We start from the raw sequence: 18,496 nt of genomic DNA, 5'->3' as shown, positions 1-18,496 counted from the left end.
TTAAGTATACTATTAAACATGAGTAACCTTTCTTAGGACTAGAACTAAAAGTCAGAGTCTCACTTGTGTAGTATCTTCCTGTCTACTGATTAAATTCTAAACAAGTTACTTTCAACCTTAAGAATTCATAGACATTTATTTGTTATTTTGTGGAGGCTGATATAGTTAATACACATTGAGATACTTGTAACTTTACTATTTAGTGTCACTCAAAAAGATACTTGTGTCTCATCTATTTTCAGCATTTAAAAAAGAGAGTTTGAAGTTTACATAACTTGTAAGCACACAAGAAAGTCAAATACAAGTTTTACCCTGTGTGGTGAGAAGAACTCTTTCTGCATTGTTTGGTAAACCAAGCCAGGATGGGGTTTGTGTATCTGGCAGCAACTCAACCCATTGGACAAATTCTTCACGTCTGCAAGTGAAAGTTGTGGCAGTAAATTGAACTAAGTTAATTAACCATAATCTCACACATTTTACTAGGTTACCAGGAATACATTGCCTGGCTAAATACGAATGCAAAAAATACAACTTAGAGTTCAGCTTCTCAGAAAGAAAGCAGCTACTAAGGTGAGACCAACCGAAATTTGAGGCTGAAAAAATACCTGATTCCATCTGGCATTTGAATATCCTTATGTCCATCAACCTTGCAAGCCAGTTTGAATTCACTATCAAAGCTCAAAGTGGTAAACAAACGCTCCAGGAAAGTGTTTAGCAGACGCTGATCAAATTCATTATCAATGCGACCTCCATAAATGGACTGTGCTATCAATGTCTTCAGAGCAGACCATGGGATCTTATCAGGTGAAATGTTTTGGCGGCCCTGACAGTAAAGACAATTTAATTTGAATGTGAAGATTCCCCATAAAAATAGGGAAATCGAGTTTGGACAGTTTAATGAAAGCCGAAATCAAGCAAACAGTTTGATATTTAGTCAGGATGAGCTCTACCCTGACATTTGGTGGTGAGCCATGGAAAAGGACTTTAGGGGCTGATCTCATTTGCATGGGCACACCCACCCTGCCTAACATGAAGGATTGCCTGCCCAAATGGTCACTTTGGCTACTGTGGGATCCCCAGTTTCTCCATTATTGGGGCAGGAAGAATAAAGTGTTGTTACCCTGATTATGTGAATCAAGGACAGTGGAACTGTTTTATGACAGAGGGACTCGCCATCAACTAAGTAGAACTCGCTAGACAAGGGACCTGGGTTCCAAAACCCAGTGAATTGAGAGAGGCTAGGGACAGGCATTTGTGTCTGGTGGTGTGAGCCCCCTTTGAGGGCCTGAACACCAACCCCCTCCACTGTGAAATATCAGAGCTAGTTTTGATTCCATTAGGATGTCTAGTTATAGGCTGCTGAGCTGAATTCACTTTGGGCCAATGATGCACCAGCACTGAGGCTCCCCTATTATAAGCTGAAATCACTAAAGAGCTAAAATGACTAAGAGCTGAAATCACTGAGTGCCGTGTTAAGTAGTGGAGTGGAGTGGGGTGGCTGAACATATATTGCTGAGTGGCTGGCGGAGCAGAGCAGTTTGTGAGACAGTTGGAGTGGCTCACGGGACGGCTGGCGGAGCGGAGCAGTTTGTGGGATGGCTGGAGCTGCGTGGCTGGCGGAATGGCTCGTGGTGAAGGCTGCAGCAGAACCCCACGGAGAGGTGGGGCAGTCGGCCTCGGACCACGTAAGGTGCCCCTTAATACCCCCACTCACCCATTTCCACCCAGGCTAGGAGGTAAAACTCTACAGATAAACTTTTGAACTCTGGGGCTGCACTGACCAGGAACAGGAATTTTTGGGTTGCTGGACTTAAGACCCTGAGGGGAAAAGGACACTGCCAAACTTACTTGGGGGTGGGTCTTTTGCTCATGGTTTGTGTTATGAAACCTGTTTGTGGTGTTTCCCCAACAGAATGCCGCATTGTTTCCTTCCTTTATTAAAAGGACTTTGCTACACTTAGACTCCGTGCTTGCGAGAGGGGAAGTATTGCCTCTTAGAGGCGCCCGGGGGTGGGGGAGGTGGTATGTAATTGTCCCAGGTCATTGGGCTGGGGCTCGAGCCCGTTTAGCATTGTGTTATTGAAACGGAATCCCTAGATACTGAACCCGGCCCTTGTTGCTGCCAACTCAGATGGGCAAAAGGGTTACATTTGCTTCCAGCTAATCTCGTTAGTGTTTCAGATTAATCTGCCCTTCGTTGAACAGTAACCACAAGTAATCCAAATGTTACTTTGTATTTAAAAAAAAAAAAAGATTGAATTTTTTGCTCTGTCAATTACCTTTGCTGCATCATCCAGCCATGTATCTATTGTGTCACAGGCAGATCTCAGATCAGATTCACCAAATTCATATTTCTTGGACCAGCCCAGGGGAGCATATCGCAAACGTTCTTGAATGATGGCATGGAACCAGGCAAGGAGGAAATATAAACGAGCACGTTCGTTTGGAGACTAGGATGGGAAAAAGAAAATGCATTATTTCTCCACACTAAAACCAAAGTGATCAGAATTTATTAAAAAAGAAACCAGGCTGGCTACAGTGCTGGTGAATGTCAAATGTTTAGTAAGCACAGTATCTCCAGGTTTTAATGCATCAGATCACAAAAAGCTTAACAGATTGCTTCCTTACATGCCATTCGTGTTTTAATCAGGGTAAAGTGAAAGCCTCTGAAAAGCTGGTTGCTTTACAGTAAACTAATGTTATGCCTTCTGATATTAATGTATGCTAGACCAACTGAAAGCTATGAAGTTAAAAAGAAACTTTCATAAACAGTTTTCAGTTTCTGAGTTCCCCATAACTATACAGAAACCATCATCTCACCTTGCACATTCTAGAAACAGGAATACTACTGAATGTCCTCAGCATGTTCGCCTTTACACCAGGTGGTGGTTCAAACACAAAGATCCGACCAGCACGCAGCAAATTCACCGGCACCTAGGACAGAAGAGCATCAACACAAGTTATACCCCGAAGAATGCTCTCGTCTACGAGGAATGTGATATTTTGAACAAGTTTGTTAACCTACACTAAGTTTTTTATTGCAACAGAGTATCCGCCCTCTTGCAATAAGATGCCAAAACTATGAGCAGTATGGACTTAATTCATGTTAAAGTATGATTCTCATGTTGTAAGTACTAATGGCCAATTCCCATCCTTTCCTTTTCTTAGTAGAAAGTAGGAAGATGTAGGCAGCCTTTTCTTCCCTACGTAAGCATGGAGACAGGATATTTACAAAGCACTTGACATTACTAGGAACGGGGTGAGCAATACCCCAGAAAGCACCAGCAGGATTTTGGTGACATTTGTTCCTCCTCCTGCAGATTCATTCCAAAATCCACCCTTTCCCCTGGCAAACTAAGGCCATCATGGGGAATGCTGCCCTGGTTGGTGGGATTCTTGTAACAGTGGACATTGGAACAGCACTACACACCACTTGCTGTGCCAGTCGAAGCCGAACTTGGTTTCAGTTACCTTGGGATTTATCTCCATTGTAAGGAAAAGTCTGAAGCAAGCATGAGGTTGTAAAGAATGCAGCTTCTTCTCTAGCTGCATCAACCAACCAGGAGCCAGATGGACATTCTTTAGCATCACCCACCTACAAGAATATGGTAACAGAACAGTAACTAACTTATGTTATTCACAGTTCTACTTCTATAAAAAGAGGGACAAAACATACTTGCATAGGCGTGCACAGCACATTTCATTAGGGTGTGCACACAGGGAGCCCCGCCCTAGCCCCGCCCCCATCCACTCCCTCCTACTTCCCACCCCCTGACTGCCCCCCTGAGAACCCCCAACCCCCCAGCTCCTTGTCCCCTGACCACCCCCTCCAGAGACCCCCCCACCCTAACAGCCCCCCAGGACCCTTCTTGCTCCCTGTCCCCTGACTGCCCTGACCCCTATCCACCCCCTGCCCCCTGACAGACCCTGGGACTCCCATGCCCCATCCAACTCCCCCTACTCCCTGACTGCCCCCTCCAGAGACCCCCCACCCTTAACCACCCTCCCCGGGATCCCACCCCCTAACCAACTCACCCTGCTCCCTGTCCCCTGACTGCCCTCACCCCTTATCCAACTCCCCCGGACCCGGACCCCTTACCATGAGGCTCCTAGCAGCATGTTTGGCTCCGCGCAGAGCCAGACATGCTGCCCCGCGGGAGCTGGCAGCCCCGCCCCTCAGAATGCTGCGCGCGCGGTGGCATGGCTCCCGATGAGCAGGGAGCATGTCTGCCTCCCCGCAGAGCCAAACACTGCCCCACAGGAGTGCGCAGCCCTGGCCCCCAGAGCACTGTGCGTGCAGCAGCATGGCTCCAGGGGAGAGGGGAAGGCGGGGGAGGGGCCGGCGACTTGCTGTGCTCAGCCAGGCGCTCCGGCCTGGGAGTGCGGACCCCATGACTTGCCACGCCGGGAGAGTGGGGCCATTTTCGCACCCCTGCATTAGGGTGTGCCTGGGCACACCCCGTGCGCATGCCTATGCATACCTGCCAGATTTCACTGCTGTGTTTATTGCCTTATCTGCTTGATTAAATCCTTCAGCAGAGCCTACAAGCAGAAGGTTATGGTTAGCTCTAGAAACTTAATTGGCTTAAATTATGTTTATATGAGGTGGTAAGAAATAAGACAAACATGACAATTATGCCTGCAACAATTTGGTTTTTTTAAATTAGTAAATGTTAATTTCACCATGCACACACACAAAAATTAAAAAGAAAATTTGAATCAACAATAAAAATTTACAGACAGCCAAACAAGAAAAATGCTGCTTGAAGACAGATTTACGGATATTTACTTTGTATATTTTGACAAGTGATGTTGACAATTTGTGTTTATGGTGATAAAGCTTTAACTTTTTGAATCTCAATGTCTGTCATTAAATAAATTGTCTCCCCACCATGATTTCCCTCCATTGAAAATTTTAAACCTTTACATGTTCTTAAACCAAACATCAGCATCTGTCAAAAATTATTAAAAAAATGAAAGTCAAGTTCTGCCGAACCTAACAATAATGTATTCTTACCTATAGCAATAGAGGTAATCTGTGTGTTTTGTTCAGTGGCAAGATCTTCAACATAGTCACTGGCATCATAGCCAGGTACAGAACACATCAGTACAGGAGTATTAGGTTTCACCTACAATCCAAGACATTTAAACAAAACATTCACAATTACTGTAAGAATAAGCCATATTGATAATTATGCACCTCCCCCAAATCTGCGGGGGAAGTTAAATTCCCTTCATCCCTTATGCTACTGTAATAAACTGTTCAGCATAGTTAGTAAATTGGGTTATACTGCAATAGTTTTAGCTAAAAAATTTCCCTGGAACCTAACCCTCTCATTTACATTAATTCTTATGGGGAAATTGGATTCGCTTAACATCGTTTCGCTTAAAGTCGCATTTTCCAGGAACATAACGACAACGTTAAGTGAGGAGTTACTGTACTCTTCTTTCAGTGCTGAAACCTATAACGGACACCCATTTCCTCAAACTGAGGCAGAGCAGTCTGATGTGCCACCACCACCAGAGATTTATGCCCTCAATACGATGTCATGTTTTAAAGTATTTTCATTCCTATAATTTACCTCAGTATTTACAATGTGTTTCAGATCTAATGGCTGCTCCATAATAGACATAAAGGATTCGCCAAGGTTTGCTGAAACAAAGGCATGTGCCATGGCCAGCAGACGATCTGGACGGAATGCCTGGATCAAGAGTAAACGATGAATGGCCTGCCCAATAGGTGCTAAAATGAGAAGAAAAAAAAAAGAGTGTGTTTGTTCCTGAAGCTTAACAGATCATAACTCAACATTTTGATCTTTCCTTCCCAATCCTTGAACTGTGTTAATCAAATAATTGGAGAATAAAGAAAAGACTTGGCAAAACAACTACAGCTTTTAAAGACTGAGATGCCAGTTGCTAAATGCAGGACTCTAGATTCAAATTCACATAATGGTAATTGATGTAAATCAATCTGACAATCAAAACTAACTCTGTCCCAAGAAGGTTATCTTAAACTGACCTAGGCATATCTATCAATGTGACTATTAGTCTTACACACAGTAGTACTCCTTTCAGGTTGCGAGCTCTTCAGTGTCTAGTACAAAAGTACCCTAATTTGATTAGGGCCTTTGGATGCTTCCGCAGTGAGTTCATATACATAATCTAAAGCCTATAAAAGGGTTGCCATGAATTCTCTAGATATTTCAGCAAAGAAAAACGCTTTCCTGCAGCATCTGTAACTGAAGTGTGGCAATATTGTGTAATACGTAACACATGAAGAATGCTAGACTATTAAGGCAAATAATTAAGCTGTTATTTGTAATAGAAAATTTTTAGCTTGACAGTATCCCTTGTTAAGATTTTGTCCAGATCTACTGACTGTTTAGCTATCATTTGAAACCTATATGCTCCAGTGATAAAAGCACTACGGGAAATTAGTGTAGTTTATCTTATGCAAATTCTGATCCCATAGCCAAAGAGTTTTACAGCAGCTACTAAAAGTGAGCAACCTTTAGAAAAAAAGTTGGTTAGTAACAATTTATAGCAATTAGACAGCTGTGTCAAAGAAATACTCATTATAAATAGCCTATTTCAAACAAATTTTGCCTACAAGTGCTGTCCCATGTGATCTTACAGATGGGAAAGATTAAGCAAAAGAGTGGCAGTTTTCTTTTAAATTTTTCTCCAATCCAGAGCTTTAGTTTCTTTCTAGCCACCTACAAATATCTACACTTAGCATGAACTTAGGGAACTGGGGTAAAAAAATCTGTCTGGGGATTGGTCCTGCTTTCAGCAGGGGGTTGGACTAGATGATCTCCTGAGGTCCCTTCCAACCCTGATATTCTATGATTCTAAGAAGTTGAGGTTGGGGGGAGGGCGCGCAGAGGTAGCAATAGTTCTACCAGGAGACCAGGCAAGGTCAGCAAAACTTGTAATAAGAGAGCCTTTTACAGAGGACTGTTACAGAGCACTGAGTTAGACCAGGCTGGCAATGACCAAAAGGCACAGATGCCCATTCAACTGTCTACGTACAATGAATTGTAGGGTAGTTTGTTCCTGTTGCAGGGCACCACACTGACTACACTGGAACCAATTTTAACAGTGTTTTGAAGAGACTATTTGAATTTGCCTCTTTTATTACATTTGCAAGGAAACAGCACTCATGTAAAAATTCTGATACCAAGTAACTGACACCTTTTTGTGGGCAGTCTGAGGGTGATATCAAGATAATGCCCCATCTTGCGGCAAAGACTCTATGGTAGGTTAGAGTCAGGGACAGGCTGCACAGTCATTACTCATGCTGCAATTGTTTTGTGGATTGAAGACTTCCATTTTCAATCCTATCAAACTTGCAGTTTTCATAAGTGCTAAATTCTAAGACTTCAATGAAGGTCTATTCTATTCAAGACTTAAATTGGTAGCAAGGCAATTGCCAGGGTAAAAGTGCAACTGAACTTACTTGCAGGTTTTTCTTCAGACCAAATGTATGGCACAGTCTGCTCTGGTGAACTGCTCTCCAACCAGATACAGAATTGCTGTATTGAAAGAAATATTAATTATGATGCATTGTACATGACACTTAGGATTCCATTCCAGCTGTAAGATCTTCAGAACAGGGACTTTCTATACACATATGGATACAGAGCCTACCATTATAAGGTCTTGATACTGACAGGGGGTTTTATTGCAGCAAAAACCCCAACCAAAACTAAACACATACTGCATTTTACTGAAGATACTGGAAGTCCACTTAAGTAAAATAAAACCCAATGCTTGAAACTATATACTAGTTTCTACAGAGAGGGGGAGACTGTTCCCGGGGTTAGGGCACTAGCTAGGGAAAACCCAGGTTAGAATACCTGCTCAAAAAGTCTTCCTGTGTAAACTTGGCAAGCCACTTAGTCTGTGGCTCACTTCCCAATTGTAAAACGGGAACAGTACTTCCCTACCTCATAGGAGTGTTGTGAGGTTAGCTACATGGTGAGGCACTCATACTATAGCAATGGGGGGCCATGCAAGTACCCAACATAGGTCTAACCTAAATGTAGTGCAGTGACAGTGCTTAAGCAGGATACTTGCCTCATCAGCTTGAACCTTAGAAACCAGGTCCTTAAACTCAGGAAGGCAGCTCAATCTCATCATAGCTTCCATTTGTTCTGTTGTAAGTCCACTGACCTTTGGGAGAGATGCTGTGCTGAGTACAATTTCTTTTCCTCTTAAGAAATGTTGGAATTCTGCATCATATGTAGGCTCCCTTAAATTAAAAGTAGGGTACATTTTAGCCAAGTGTCTGTCTTCAGCTGAAGTAGTGGTTAACCTTAAGGCACCAAATACAAAGCTTTCATGTATGTAAATGGGAAAACTGAGATGCATCTCAAAAAGCAAAGATTCAAACATTTACCCAATTGTGCCTTTAAGTTTAATTCTGGCCAACAGCATAGCAAAGGTTATGTGATCCTGATGTAACATGCCACGAGCTACTCTATTGAAAGCCACCTATCAAAACAAAATGTAATCGGTTAGTTGTATTATGAAGAGCCTTAATCAGATTTCCACATGACAAGAACCTTTGCTAAGTATAATGTCTAGGAAAATACTGAACCTGGAAGAGGTCTTTTGTGATGATTGAGAGACGCTGAATGTGATCTGTAATTCCCTTCAAATTTGGGTTCTCATACAAGACATTATGATAGATGTCCAAGAAAAACTGGGGAGAATACTGGTATAAGAAGTGTATCTAAAGAGGTAAAAAAAAATTATATATATATAAAATCACTGAAGTTATTGCAATTCATGATGTACTTATGTAGTCATAACTGGAATTTAAACAGTACAGCATAATTTTGAAAAAAATGTTAACAGTACTGAATATTTCTGGTGAGAAGAAAGGGATTAAATTTGGTTTTTTATCTAACCTGTTTCAGTGATTCCATTGTGAAGTAGATACTACTGCATGCTGTAGAAAGTGGCAAATACTGCCGAGATACACTCTCCACCTCTTGCATGACAATATCAGTGTCTTCTACTTTTCTGGTGACCTCTGCTGCTTCCTTCTTTAGGGTCTCTAAAGTAGTTATGATTGTGTCATCTAAAATATGTCCCTTCACTTCATTGAGAGCTTGTAGCAGAGATTTTTCTAACTGCCGCAAACGCAGTTGGAATTCACCTTAAGTAAAACAAATTGAGATCTATGATCACACGCATTGCATATAACCTATATAAACATTTTATTCTATACCATTTGTCATATCTCCTGTATGCTTTGAAACAGAACGTTCCAAAATATCACATTCCTCAACTATAAAAAGAATAGCTGTATATTAGTAAGAGAGTGACTGTCAAGTTTATTCTCTGACTAGTTAGGACTCATTTTTATGGTTTGATTTTTCAGAAACCTACCTTGAAGTTTAAGGAGGTCAGAACGTTTTTCATCAACATCTGGTCTTTCAGCTTTCAGGACCTCATTCAGACACTGGCTCTGTAAACTACTGCGAGTTACTGTGAAATTGACAAACGTAACACGAGAGCAGAGATCCGGGGGAAATTCAACCTATCAAAATAAATATCAGGATCATTTTGTTGGCCTAATATGTGTGTTCTGCCCTGCTGAAAGCTAAACAAATTTGTAAGCGTTCCTTACTGTTGGATCTCTGGTGGAGAGGAAGATGACAAAGGACGGTGACAAGTCAATATCTTGGTCTCCCAGGGTAATAAGCACTCGACCTCCAGTTCTCCGGACTTCACGATTCAGCACAGGATTCAGAATTGGGTCATAGCTCTCCACATCCTAAACAGCAATACAATTGTGAGAGTAATGAACACAACAGTAGCTAAAATGGACCTGTGCTGGAACAAGCTTGAATAAAGTTTGATCTGGATCACATTTTTTCCCCTGCTTGGGAAAAGGTCTAGTAGTAATCCACATGAAGATTTGGTCATGTGTGTAACTACTGTTAATCCAATGTTATTCCCCATACAAGCAGCTAATTTTTAGGATCAAGTACTATTCAGACATTTTGGATGATGGATTACATACCTAAATAAACAAGAACAGGAGTACTTGTGGTACCTTAGAGACTAACAAATTTATTAGAGCATAAGCTTTCGTGGACTACAGCCCACTTCTTCGGATGCATCCTGTTCTTTTTGCGGATACAGACTAACACGGCTGCTACTCTGAAAACTACATGCCTAAGTAACGTTTCCTGTTTGGATTTCTTAATTTTTCTGTTTTCATTGTGTAGATATCAGATTATAAGTAGCACCAAGAGGTCCCAATCAGAAGTGATGCTCCCATTGCTACCTGAATCCTGCATCAAACACCTCACAGTTTAAGAGCACAAGCAATAAGAGGGTGATGGAGACCGACACCTTTGGAAAGTAAATTAATCTGTGCCTCAGTTTTACCATCTGTGCTATAGGGATAATACATCCTTATTTCTTAAGGCATGGGTGGCCATGAGAAGGAGCCAGAATTTATCAATGTACATTTCCAAAGAGCCACAGTAATATGTCAGCAGCCCCCCATCAGTTCTCCCATCCACCGGCAGCCCTGCCGATCAGTACCTCCCCCTCCCTCCGCATACCTCCCGATCAGCTGTGTGGGGTGGGGGGAGTGGGGGCAGGGGTTGAGCAGCAAGCACCCCCTGGCGCATTGGCGCCTGTAGCTCCAGCCCTGGAGTCGGTGCCTATACAAGGAGCCACATATTAACTTCTGAAGAGCCGCATGTGGCTCCAGAGCCACAGGTTGGCCACCCCTGTCTTAAGGTGTTGTGAGGTGTTGGATACTACAGAAATGGGTGCCATCTCTAAAACAGATGTACTTTTTTATATACGTGCATACATTTGCCTTTTTGTATTTTCATCAAGCCAATCTGGCTTCTCCCATCTGCTCCAACCTAGCTATTTCAACACTGACAGACATCCATAGAAGTGAGTTTTAAGATTTTTTTTTTTTAAAAAACAGGAGCATTATAGATCAGTGTACGGATTGTTGTGTGCAGAAGGGATGTTTTGTAAAGAGCCACTGAAGGGGAGTGGACAAGCAGACTGGATAGTCAAATCAGAAGGGGCACAATAGCTGACAAATTATTAAGTAGCAAGGGGCACACCTGAGAAAAGCCTTTAAATTTGACCTTGATACGGTAGGAGAGAGGGAGCAATGTGGTTAGAACAGGTAAGGAAGACGATCTTTGCTGCATTTTGATCCATTGTCTACACAAGGACCTTCATTTATTCGATACCTGAGAAGCACAGAATTGCCAGAGTAGTTTTATTGCTAAGCCCCAGCAAGTGAAGATTTCAAGTGTACTTCCTGGCAAATGCAACCACAATTTTTTTTAATTTATGTAAACAAGAGACTAACCTGGACGAGTAGAGGGTTACCAAATCTCAGTGCACTTTCCAAGTTCTTTCTGAAAGCATCATCCAAAAAGGTAGTACGAGTGATCTTACGGTCCTTGTATTCATTCATAATGAACTCTGTGGCTTGTCCAGAAGGATCAATGATCAGTGGATACCTGTTAGTGAAAAAATATTTCCGTCATATGACTGATTTAAGGCTTCTGATAGAAGCCATTTAGTCCACTCAGGTTGAGTTAATATTCTAAATCTTTTTTGGAGAATGTAGGCTCATGTAATGAAATATGGAGGATCATGGTCATTGTTTGGAGAAGATAACATAGTTAAATGATCTAACCAGATACAATTATCAAAAGGATACTTTACTGTTTCAGTCAATACAGACTAACAGTTTCAGTTTGAGCTAAGTTGGTATAATAGTGAAGTACACTAAAAATGCAAGTTGTTTTGCTTATAAACACAAGGGAAGGAGATTATTAAGACTTGCATTTAATTTGCTATCATGGGTACTATGTAGATATCAGACAGTGCTCAAAATTCTCTCAAAGCATTTATATTCAGTTGGATGATAAAGTTTCAATCAAGTTTTCCTTTTGATAGGTGTGTGCAAATTCCATTGACTTCAGTGGGAGTTCTGTGCACCGATCCATTGTTAAGTTTATCCCCATACATTCTGTACTTATTGTACAAATGAAGTACCTATTAAACCGCTTAAGCATGATAGCGTTTTCTGTGTACAGGTCATCTGCAGGTAGAGAACTTGCTTGCCAGCGAAGACGCTCATCTGCATTGGAAAGGTATTCTGTCCTTGCAATGTCTGTACGGAACTGAAGAGTAAAACATTATTATTACTTGCCCAAAGAGAGCCCACAGTTTGATCAAATTTGATCTTTACCTTTTGTGAACACCTTGTGATTTCCCCTTTACGAAGCAGTAACTCATTACAATCAATGTTAACACCTGTGTTAGTCATGACATTGGTAATTGTGGAGCAATCTTTACCTGGATATTTGCTTGCTGCAAGTGATGGGACCACGTAGTGAACAAGTTCTGTCGCATTTGCTGATCAAAGTACCCAGCATAAGCAATAAAAGCTCCTGAAAGCAAACAGTCTCCTGCAATAGTGGACATCTGGTTCTTGAAGGTTTCACTTGTCTTCTCCCATCTTTCACGTTCAGCAGACAGATTCTTCAAGAGAGCAGTGCTACGGTTTACCTAGAATTAAGGAATGGTCAATATAATGCACATCTTTATTCAAAATGAAGGCTCCCATAATTAATCGCATTTGCAACCTATACGGACAGACAAGTTTGCCCAACACACCAGACTTTGAACCCAAATTTTCAGAATTACGTATGTCCAGAAAACAACTATGAGTGCATGCACAACTCTGGAAGTTGGGTTGTTCGTATTCTTGGGCTGTGAATTTTATGGTTCTGGTAGTGGAAAGGGACAGAAGGATTGCAAGCATTTTGAAAAACAGGATTAGAATGCAAAACAACCTTGACAAATTGGAGAAATGATCTGAATTCCACAAGAGAAATTCAGGAAGGGGAAAAAAGAATAAATGCAAAACTACAGAACAGGGAATAACTGGCTAGGACAGGGGTGGCCAATCTGAGCCTGAGAAGGAGCCAAAATTTACCAATGTACATTGCTAAAAGGCCACAGTAATATGTAGCAGCCTCCCATGAGCGCCCCCCTCCCACCCTCCGCTCCTACTGCCCACCGGCAGCCCTGCGGCTCAGCGCCTCCCTGCACCTCCCGATCAGCTGTTTTGTGGCGTGCAGGAGGCTCTGGGCAGGAGAGGGAGGAGCGAGGGCACGACAGACTCAGGGGAGGGGGCGGGAAGGGGTGGAGTGGGGGCAGGACCTGTGGCAGAGCCAGGTGTTGAGCAGTGAGCACTCCCTGGCACATTGGAAAGTTGGCGCCTGTAGCTCCAGCCCTGGAGTTGGTGCCTATACAAGGAGCCTCATTAACTTCTGAAGAGCCGCATGGGGCTCCAGAGCCACAGGTTAGCCACCCCTGGGCTAGGATCTAGCTGGCTAGGCTGAAGAGGATCTGGGGGTTATATCGGATCACAAATTGAATATGAGTGATCAATGTGGTGCAGCTGCAAAAAAGGTTAATATTCTGGAACGTATTAACAGGAGTGTTGTAAGTAAGACACGGGAGGTACTGGTCCCAGTCTATACAGCAATCAGGGCTCAGCTGCATTACTGTGTCCAGTTCTGGATAGATGTGGACAGGTTGGAGAAATTCCAGAGAAGGACAAGAAAAATGATTAAATGTTTAGAAAACCTGTCTTATGAGAAAAGGTTAAAAAACTGGGCATGTTTGGCCTCGAGAAAAAGACAACCACGGTGAAAGTCTTCCAATATGTGAAGGGCTGTTCTAAAGAGGACTGATCAATTGTTCTCCATGTCCACTTAACCTAGGTTGAGAAGCAAGGGGCTTAATCTGCAGCAAGGGAAATATAGATTAGATATGAGGAAAAACTTTCCAACTATAAGTAGTTAAGCACCGGAATAGTCTTCCAAGGGAGGTTGTGGAATTCCCATTATTGGACATTTTAAAAAACAGATTGGACAGACACCTGTCAAGGATGAACGAGGTTTATTTTATCCTGCTGCAGCAAAGGGGGCTGGACTCGAGTTCACTTTCAGCCCTACATTTTTATGATTCCATCAGTGCAGCTCAAGGAACCAAAAAATAAGAGGACATTTGTATGGACCGTTTGACCTGACTTCACTAGTCTTGTCTGAAGAGAACATTAATATAGCAGTTACCCTGCAAGATAGTTTTAAAATATGAGAAAAGGCAGACACTCAACTCTATTAAAAACATTAAGTAATCACAATTCCTCTGAAACACATTTGAGACTTACAGAACTGATCCTTTTAATGGGTGAATTTTGTGCTTGTGAAAGAGGACTGGCTTTGCTTTACCTATGCTAGCTTTCCTTGGTTGAGTAACATCCCACCTGCTAGCCTAGTCCTAATCAGACAGATTGCCAATTAAATTGGCAGGCCAGCATAGGCAATGACTGGAAGAGCAATCCTCACTCTGGTCTGTTTATCAATGGTCGGCAAAGCTCTTTGTAAGAAGTCCAAAAGGAGGAAACATATTGAAAGGCAAACTGTTGTGTAGAGAGGCCATTAAAGCATTCTGTGTTAGAAAGGTATACAGAATGTTTCAAAGCCACTATTCCCACCCCCTGAAACATCAAAGAAAAGTCAGTAAAATGGACAAAATGGTACATTAAGGATTCTCACTTTTGCTTCAACTGCAGCCAGGTCCGCCTTAATTGCTTGAGCCTCTGAAATCAGCACTGCGTACTCTTCCTTGTAGCGAGCAGTACTGGCCTCGAGATCACGAATCATCTGTTCTACCTCATTAGCTTTCGGTTGATGGTCTTTGGCATCATCCTCCAGTTTCTGTAGTTCATTGCGGAGGGGTTCTACTCGCTTCAACATATCAGCATAATTCATCTGTGAAACATGTGAACAGTCAGTTCTAGATACTTTCTAGAATGGAACTTACCACGTGACTTGGGACCATGCAAGTCAGCAAGCATAATTTTTTATGGATTGAGGGCACCCCTCAGGATTTTAGGTATTCAGACTTTCATTTTAAAAAGTTTAAGTTTCTAGTCTTCTACTTAAACTGATTCACTATTGTGAGTCTGCAGGTGGCCTGAAACAGCCAAGAGGTGTGAACTGCACTATTCATCTCACTGAAGCGAGAATGATGTTCTTTGGGAAGCCTCCAGATTTCAATCAAATTTCAAATTCAATCGTGCAGTGCAGAGACAATTGCCGATGATGCCAGAGCTCTCTCTCAGGGAGTGTAGGATGAAGGCAGGGGAGATCCTGCAATGAGTCTGGAAGGCTAGAAGAGGGAAGCTTACCCTATGGGGTAAGTACCAAATTAGTGTATCCTTTTCCCTGCACACTGGGATTAGTCTGCCCCTGCCCCCACTGAAGAAGCCCTCCCGTTTTCCATAACGGCACACTACTCAACCATCTAAAATCCCACCCGGAAACCCTCAGCCAAAGCCTACACCCACAAATAACCAACCTGGGCTTTGAATAGGGCTGGATGGGATGCCATCTGTGCTTGCCATTGACATTACTTCAGAGCTAGATGCCCTCCCCTCAATAAGACATGATCACACTGCTCTACAACATTCCCCACCCTTGTCAGGAGGAGGAAATGAGATCAAACCAGGCAACAAAATCTGGTCTGTGCGTACACAAAACTGGCTAGAGAGCAAAAAGACCAGCCATTAGTCACTATTATTAAAAACAGATTATTTTTCAAAAGACAGTTGAAAATAAGTTGTAGGGTTGCAATCTTTACATACAAGTTCTTATGAAATGTACTGAAGGATCCTGTTAATCACAGAACAGTTAACCAGGTATGCAAGAACATTCAGCACCTTACTCTGTGCATTCACTTGAGACCAATTACTGTTTTTACCACTACAATAGCAAGCTAGACAAGATGCCACAGATCTTTGAGTGATGGAAGTCTGCGGATTCTGAGTCCTTGCATATTTCCAGCACTGTAGAACTAGTACTTATCACTAGTTAGATTTCCCACATAACACTGAAGCATTCTACATTGGCGCATCTACTGCAGATGAGTTACCTGTGCAATTGCCCATTTTACCAGTGGACCACATGCTAAGGATGCTCGGTTTATGATTTCATAATTGTAACTTGGATTTGACATGAAATTCTTCTTCATTTTTTCCCGGATGGAATCACTGCAAAAGAAGAGTCATGTTTGACACAGCATGTGCGCAAGTGTTGAATCTCTCAGCACAGAGTTACTGAGAGGAAGTTGCCCCTTTACTACAGTAGATGAACTAAAACCAATACCTTAGATCTTCAGTATTAAAGTTGACAATGCTGCTGATGAAATTATCTCTGAGAATAACTGGTCTGATCTTTTTCCAGTCATTTGTCTCCTCACCCAACAGGAGACAGATTGATTCTAAAGCCAGTTTTACTGAAGCAGGCGGGTTGGCCATTGCTCTTACTTCAACAAGATGCTGCTTCCTTATAGAGCTCACAGCTATTAAGGGGATGAAAAAAGTATTCAGCATGCAACAGTCAGGGATTTAAGGCTACTGCTGGGAAATAATGAACAGGGCCGGCTCCAGGCACCAGCTTCTCAAGCAGGTGCTTGGGGCAGCCACTTCGGAGAGGGGCTGCACGTTCAGGTATTCGGCGGCAATTCGGCGGACGGTCCCTCACTCCGCCTGGGAGTGAAGGACCTCCCGCCGAATTGCCGCCGCAGATCGCGATTGCAGATCGCGATCGCGACTTTTTTGTTTGTTGGTTTGTTGTTTTTTTTGGCTGCTTGGGGTGGCCAAAACCCTGGAGCCAGCCCTGATAATGAAAGACATTTAAGTTCAATTACTGGGAATAGTCTATACTCCAGTGCTCTGATGGCAGTATGTGCTACTCAGACTATACTTCAAAATTTATTTTAAGAGCAAAATTTAGCTCTGAGATGCACATTTTCTCCCTGATAGATCATCATCTTCATGAATATATGACAGAGTTTAATATTTAGTTCTCTGCATAAAAGGTGGAGATTTTGCACACACACGAGATGAATTCTGCTTTTTGTGAGGTAGAAAACAAACCCTAACATCACCAATTGTGACTACTAGTAAGATTTCTATTGTGAAAATCTTGTGAACAATTTATTTATATTCCCAGCAATAGCTCGGTACCTGCAGTTATTCACCTGATCTCCTCAGCAGAAAAGTTTACAATAGTTGGAATGAAGTTTTCCCTCATAATGATGGAACGTATCTGTTTCCAGTCAGTTGTACTTTCACCCAATAGTAGACAGATGGACTCTAGTGCTAGCTTCACTGCTGCAGGTGGGTTGGCCATAGAATGGACCTCTACCAGATGCTGCTTCTTTATTGATTTTACAGTTAATCACAGTGGTCAAGCCAGATCGAGCAGGAGAAAGGAAGAGTATTGATAGGGGAGAAAAAGGAAGAAAAGACAGCAAAATAGTAAGGACAGGAATTAGCAAATCTTCATTGACATTGTTGAGAGATTTTCAAGCTTCAGGTAACATCGAAAATGAATTAAACTTCTCTTGTAAAAACCAAATACTTTCCACATTTTGAAAACTCTCCACCAGTATGCTCATGCGAGAGAGAGCAAGCTGAACTATCAGAAGCCTCCAAGCACTACTACAAGAGCAAGAGTTTGCATGTGGCAGCTACGTTGCGTTCACAAGTTAAGGAGCCTAAAAACAAGGCTGTGCCTCTACAGCAAGAGACCGTATACCTAGGCAAATAGTGAGTGAGAAGTCCTTCCTCCCCTTATGCAACCCACTGATAAGCCATTGTAATGAAGTCTTGAGTAACTAAGTTGTAGGTAGTATTTCCATTCACGATACTTATGTAGCATTTATTAAATCACTAACTCCATGAACTGGACATTGCTATCTCTTAAGAGGCAACACCAACAGAAACAGAACACATTAGGGGTTTGTCTAGAAAACAGTGAGCAACAAGCTGGTGTCTAAGTGCACAGCAAGCTAGCATGCTGTAGACTAACTGACTATGTGGACCATACTACTGCACACCAGAAATTTCCTAGCGTTTGTTGACCTACTCCTGTTTCAGGAGTTCCTATTCTAATGTACCCTGGTATACTGAAAGATAGTAAGTAAATTTAGCAAAGTTTGGCAAAAAACAGTGAACTATTAAGACAGTTTATTGCTCAAAGTTTAATAAAAATACTGCTTAGAATGCAAGTCTACAGTAGCAATAATTGGAAGTTTGGAAGCTCAGTAGTGCTAGTGAACTATTTTCTTTCTACTGCTGCCACACTAAAGATTAAGATACTGCTGATAAAGGGATGGACCCAAAGTTTACTGAAGCAAATGGAAGCGTGCCCACTGACTTCAAGAGCCTTTTGATCACCCCCAAACCCCTAAAGGATGGCATGCTGTAGTTATTTGTGTTGACTTACCATTCTGAGCATCAATGACAGCAGGCTCAACTTTGTCTAGCTCCTCTTTCATACTCATTTGCTTATCTGCAATTACTGCTTGCTGTTCGTGCAGCTTCTCTTGAATGTCTTGGCTCATAACC

At 42.3% G+C, this 18,496-nt stretch overlaps 2 protein-coding genes across 3 annotated transcripts in view; one reads left to right on the top strand and one right to left on the bottom strand.

Moving 5' to 3' along the window:
• Nucleotides 1–18,496, top strand: part of LOC135983199 (uncharacterized) — a 372,285-nt gene that overhangs the window by 27,111 nt on the left and 326,678 nt on the right. The gene's annotated exons all lie outside the window — the stretch shown is intronic.
• The window catches only part of LOC135972201 (cytoplasmic dynein 1 heavy chain 1-like), an 89,666-nt gene that overhangs the window by 9,458 nt on the left and 61,712 nt on the right, over nt 1–18,496 (bottom strand). The window contains exons 51-72 of one of the 2 annotated variants that reach the window (XM_065593599.1): nt 18,375–18,495; nt 17,125–17,320; nt 16,015–16,132; nt 14,637–14,852; nt 12,364–12,576; nt 12,061–12,188; nt 11,366–11,519; nt 9,641–9,787; nt 9,400–9,550; nt 8,916–9,166; nt 8,603–8,737; nt 8,402–8,496; nt 8,080–8,254; nt 7,460–7,535; nt 5,583–5,743; nt 5,018–5,129; nt 4,482–4,542; nt 3,472–3,595; nt 2,821–2,934; nt 2,280–2,450; nt 606–823; nt 312–415 (exon numbers count right to left, since the gene is read on the bottom strand). In XM_065593599.1, the coding sequence (XP_065449671.1) occupies nt 312–415; nt 606–823; nt 2,280–2,450; nt 2,821–2,934; nt 3,472–3,595; nt 4,482–4,542; nt 5,018–5,129; nt 5,583–5,743; nt 7,460–7,535; nt 8,080–8,254; nt 8,402–8,496; nt 8,603–8,737; nt 8,916–9,166; nt 9,400–9,550; nt 9,641–9,787; nt 11,366–11,519; nt 12,061–12,188; nt 12,364–12,576; nt 14,637–14,852; nt 16,015–16,132; nt 17,125–17,320; nt 18,375–18,495 (3,241 nt within the window). Of the gene's footprint in view, nt 1–311; nt 416–605; nt 824–2,279; nt 2,451–2,820; nt 2,935–3,471; nt 3,596–4,481; nt 4,543–5,017; nt 5,130–5,582; nt 5,744–7,459; nt 7,536–8,079; nt 8,255–8,401; nt 8,497–8,602; nt 8,738–8,915; nt 9,167–9,399; nt 9,551–9,640; nt 9,788–11,365; nt 11,520–12,060; nt 12,189–12,363; nt 12,577–14,636; nt 14,853–16,014; nt 16,133–16,247; nt 16,444–17,124; nt 17,321–18,374; nt 18,496 lie in introns of both variants that reach the window. The other variant, XM_065593598.1, reaches the window with a different exon arrangement.

The sequence above is a fragment of the Chrysemys picta genome, chromosome 4 (assembly GCF_011386835.1).
Source record: "Chrysemys picta bellii isolate R12L10 chromosome 4, ASM1138683v2, whole genome shotgun sequence".
NCBI classification, from domain to species: domain Eukaryota; kingdom Metazoa; phylum Chordata; order Testudines; family Emydidae; genus Chrysemys; species Chrysemys picta.
This window is presented reverse-complemented; position numbering and strand designations above follow the sequence as displayed.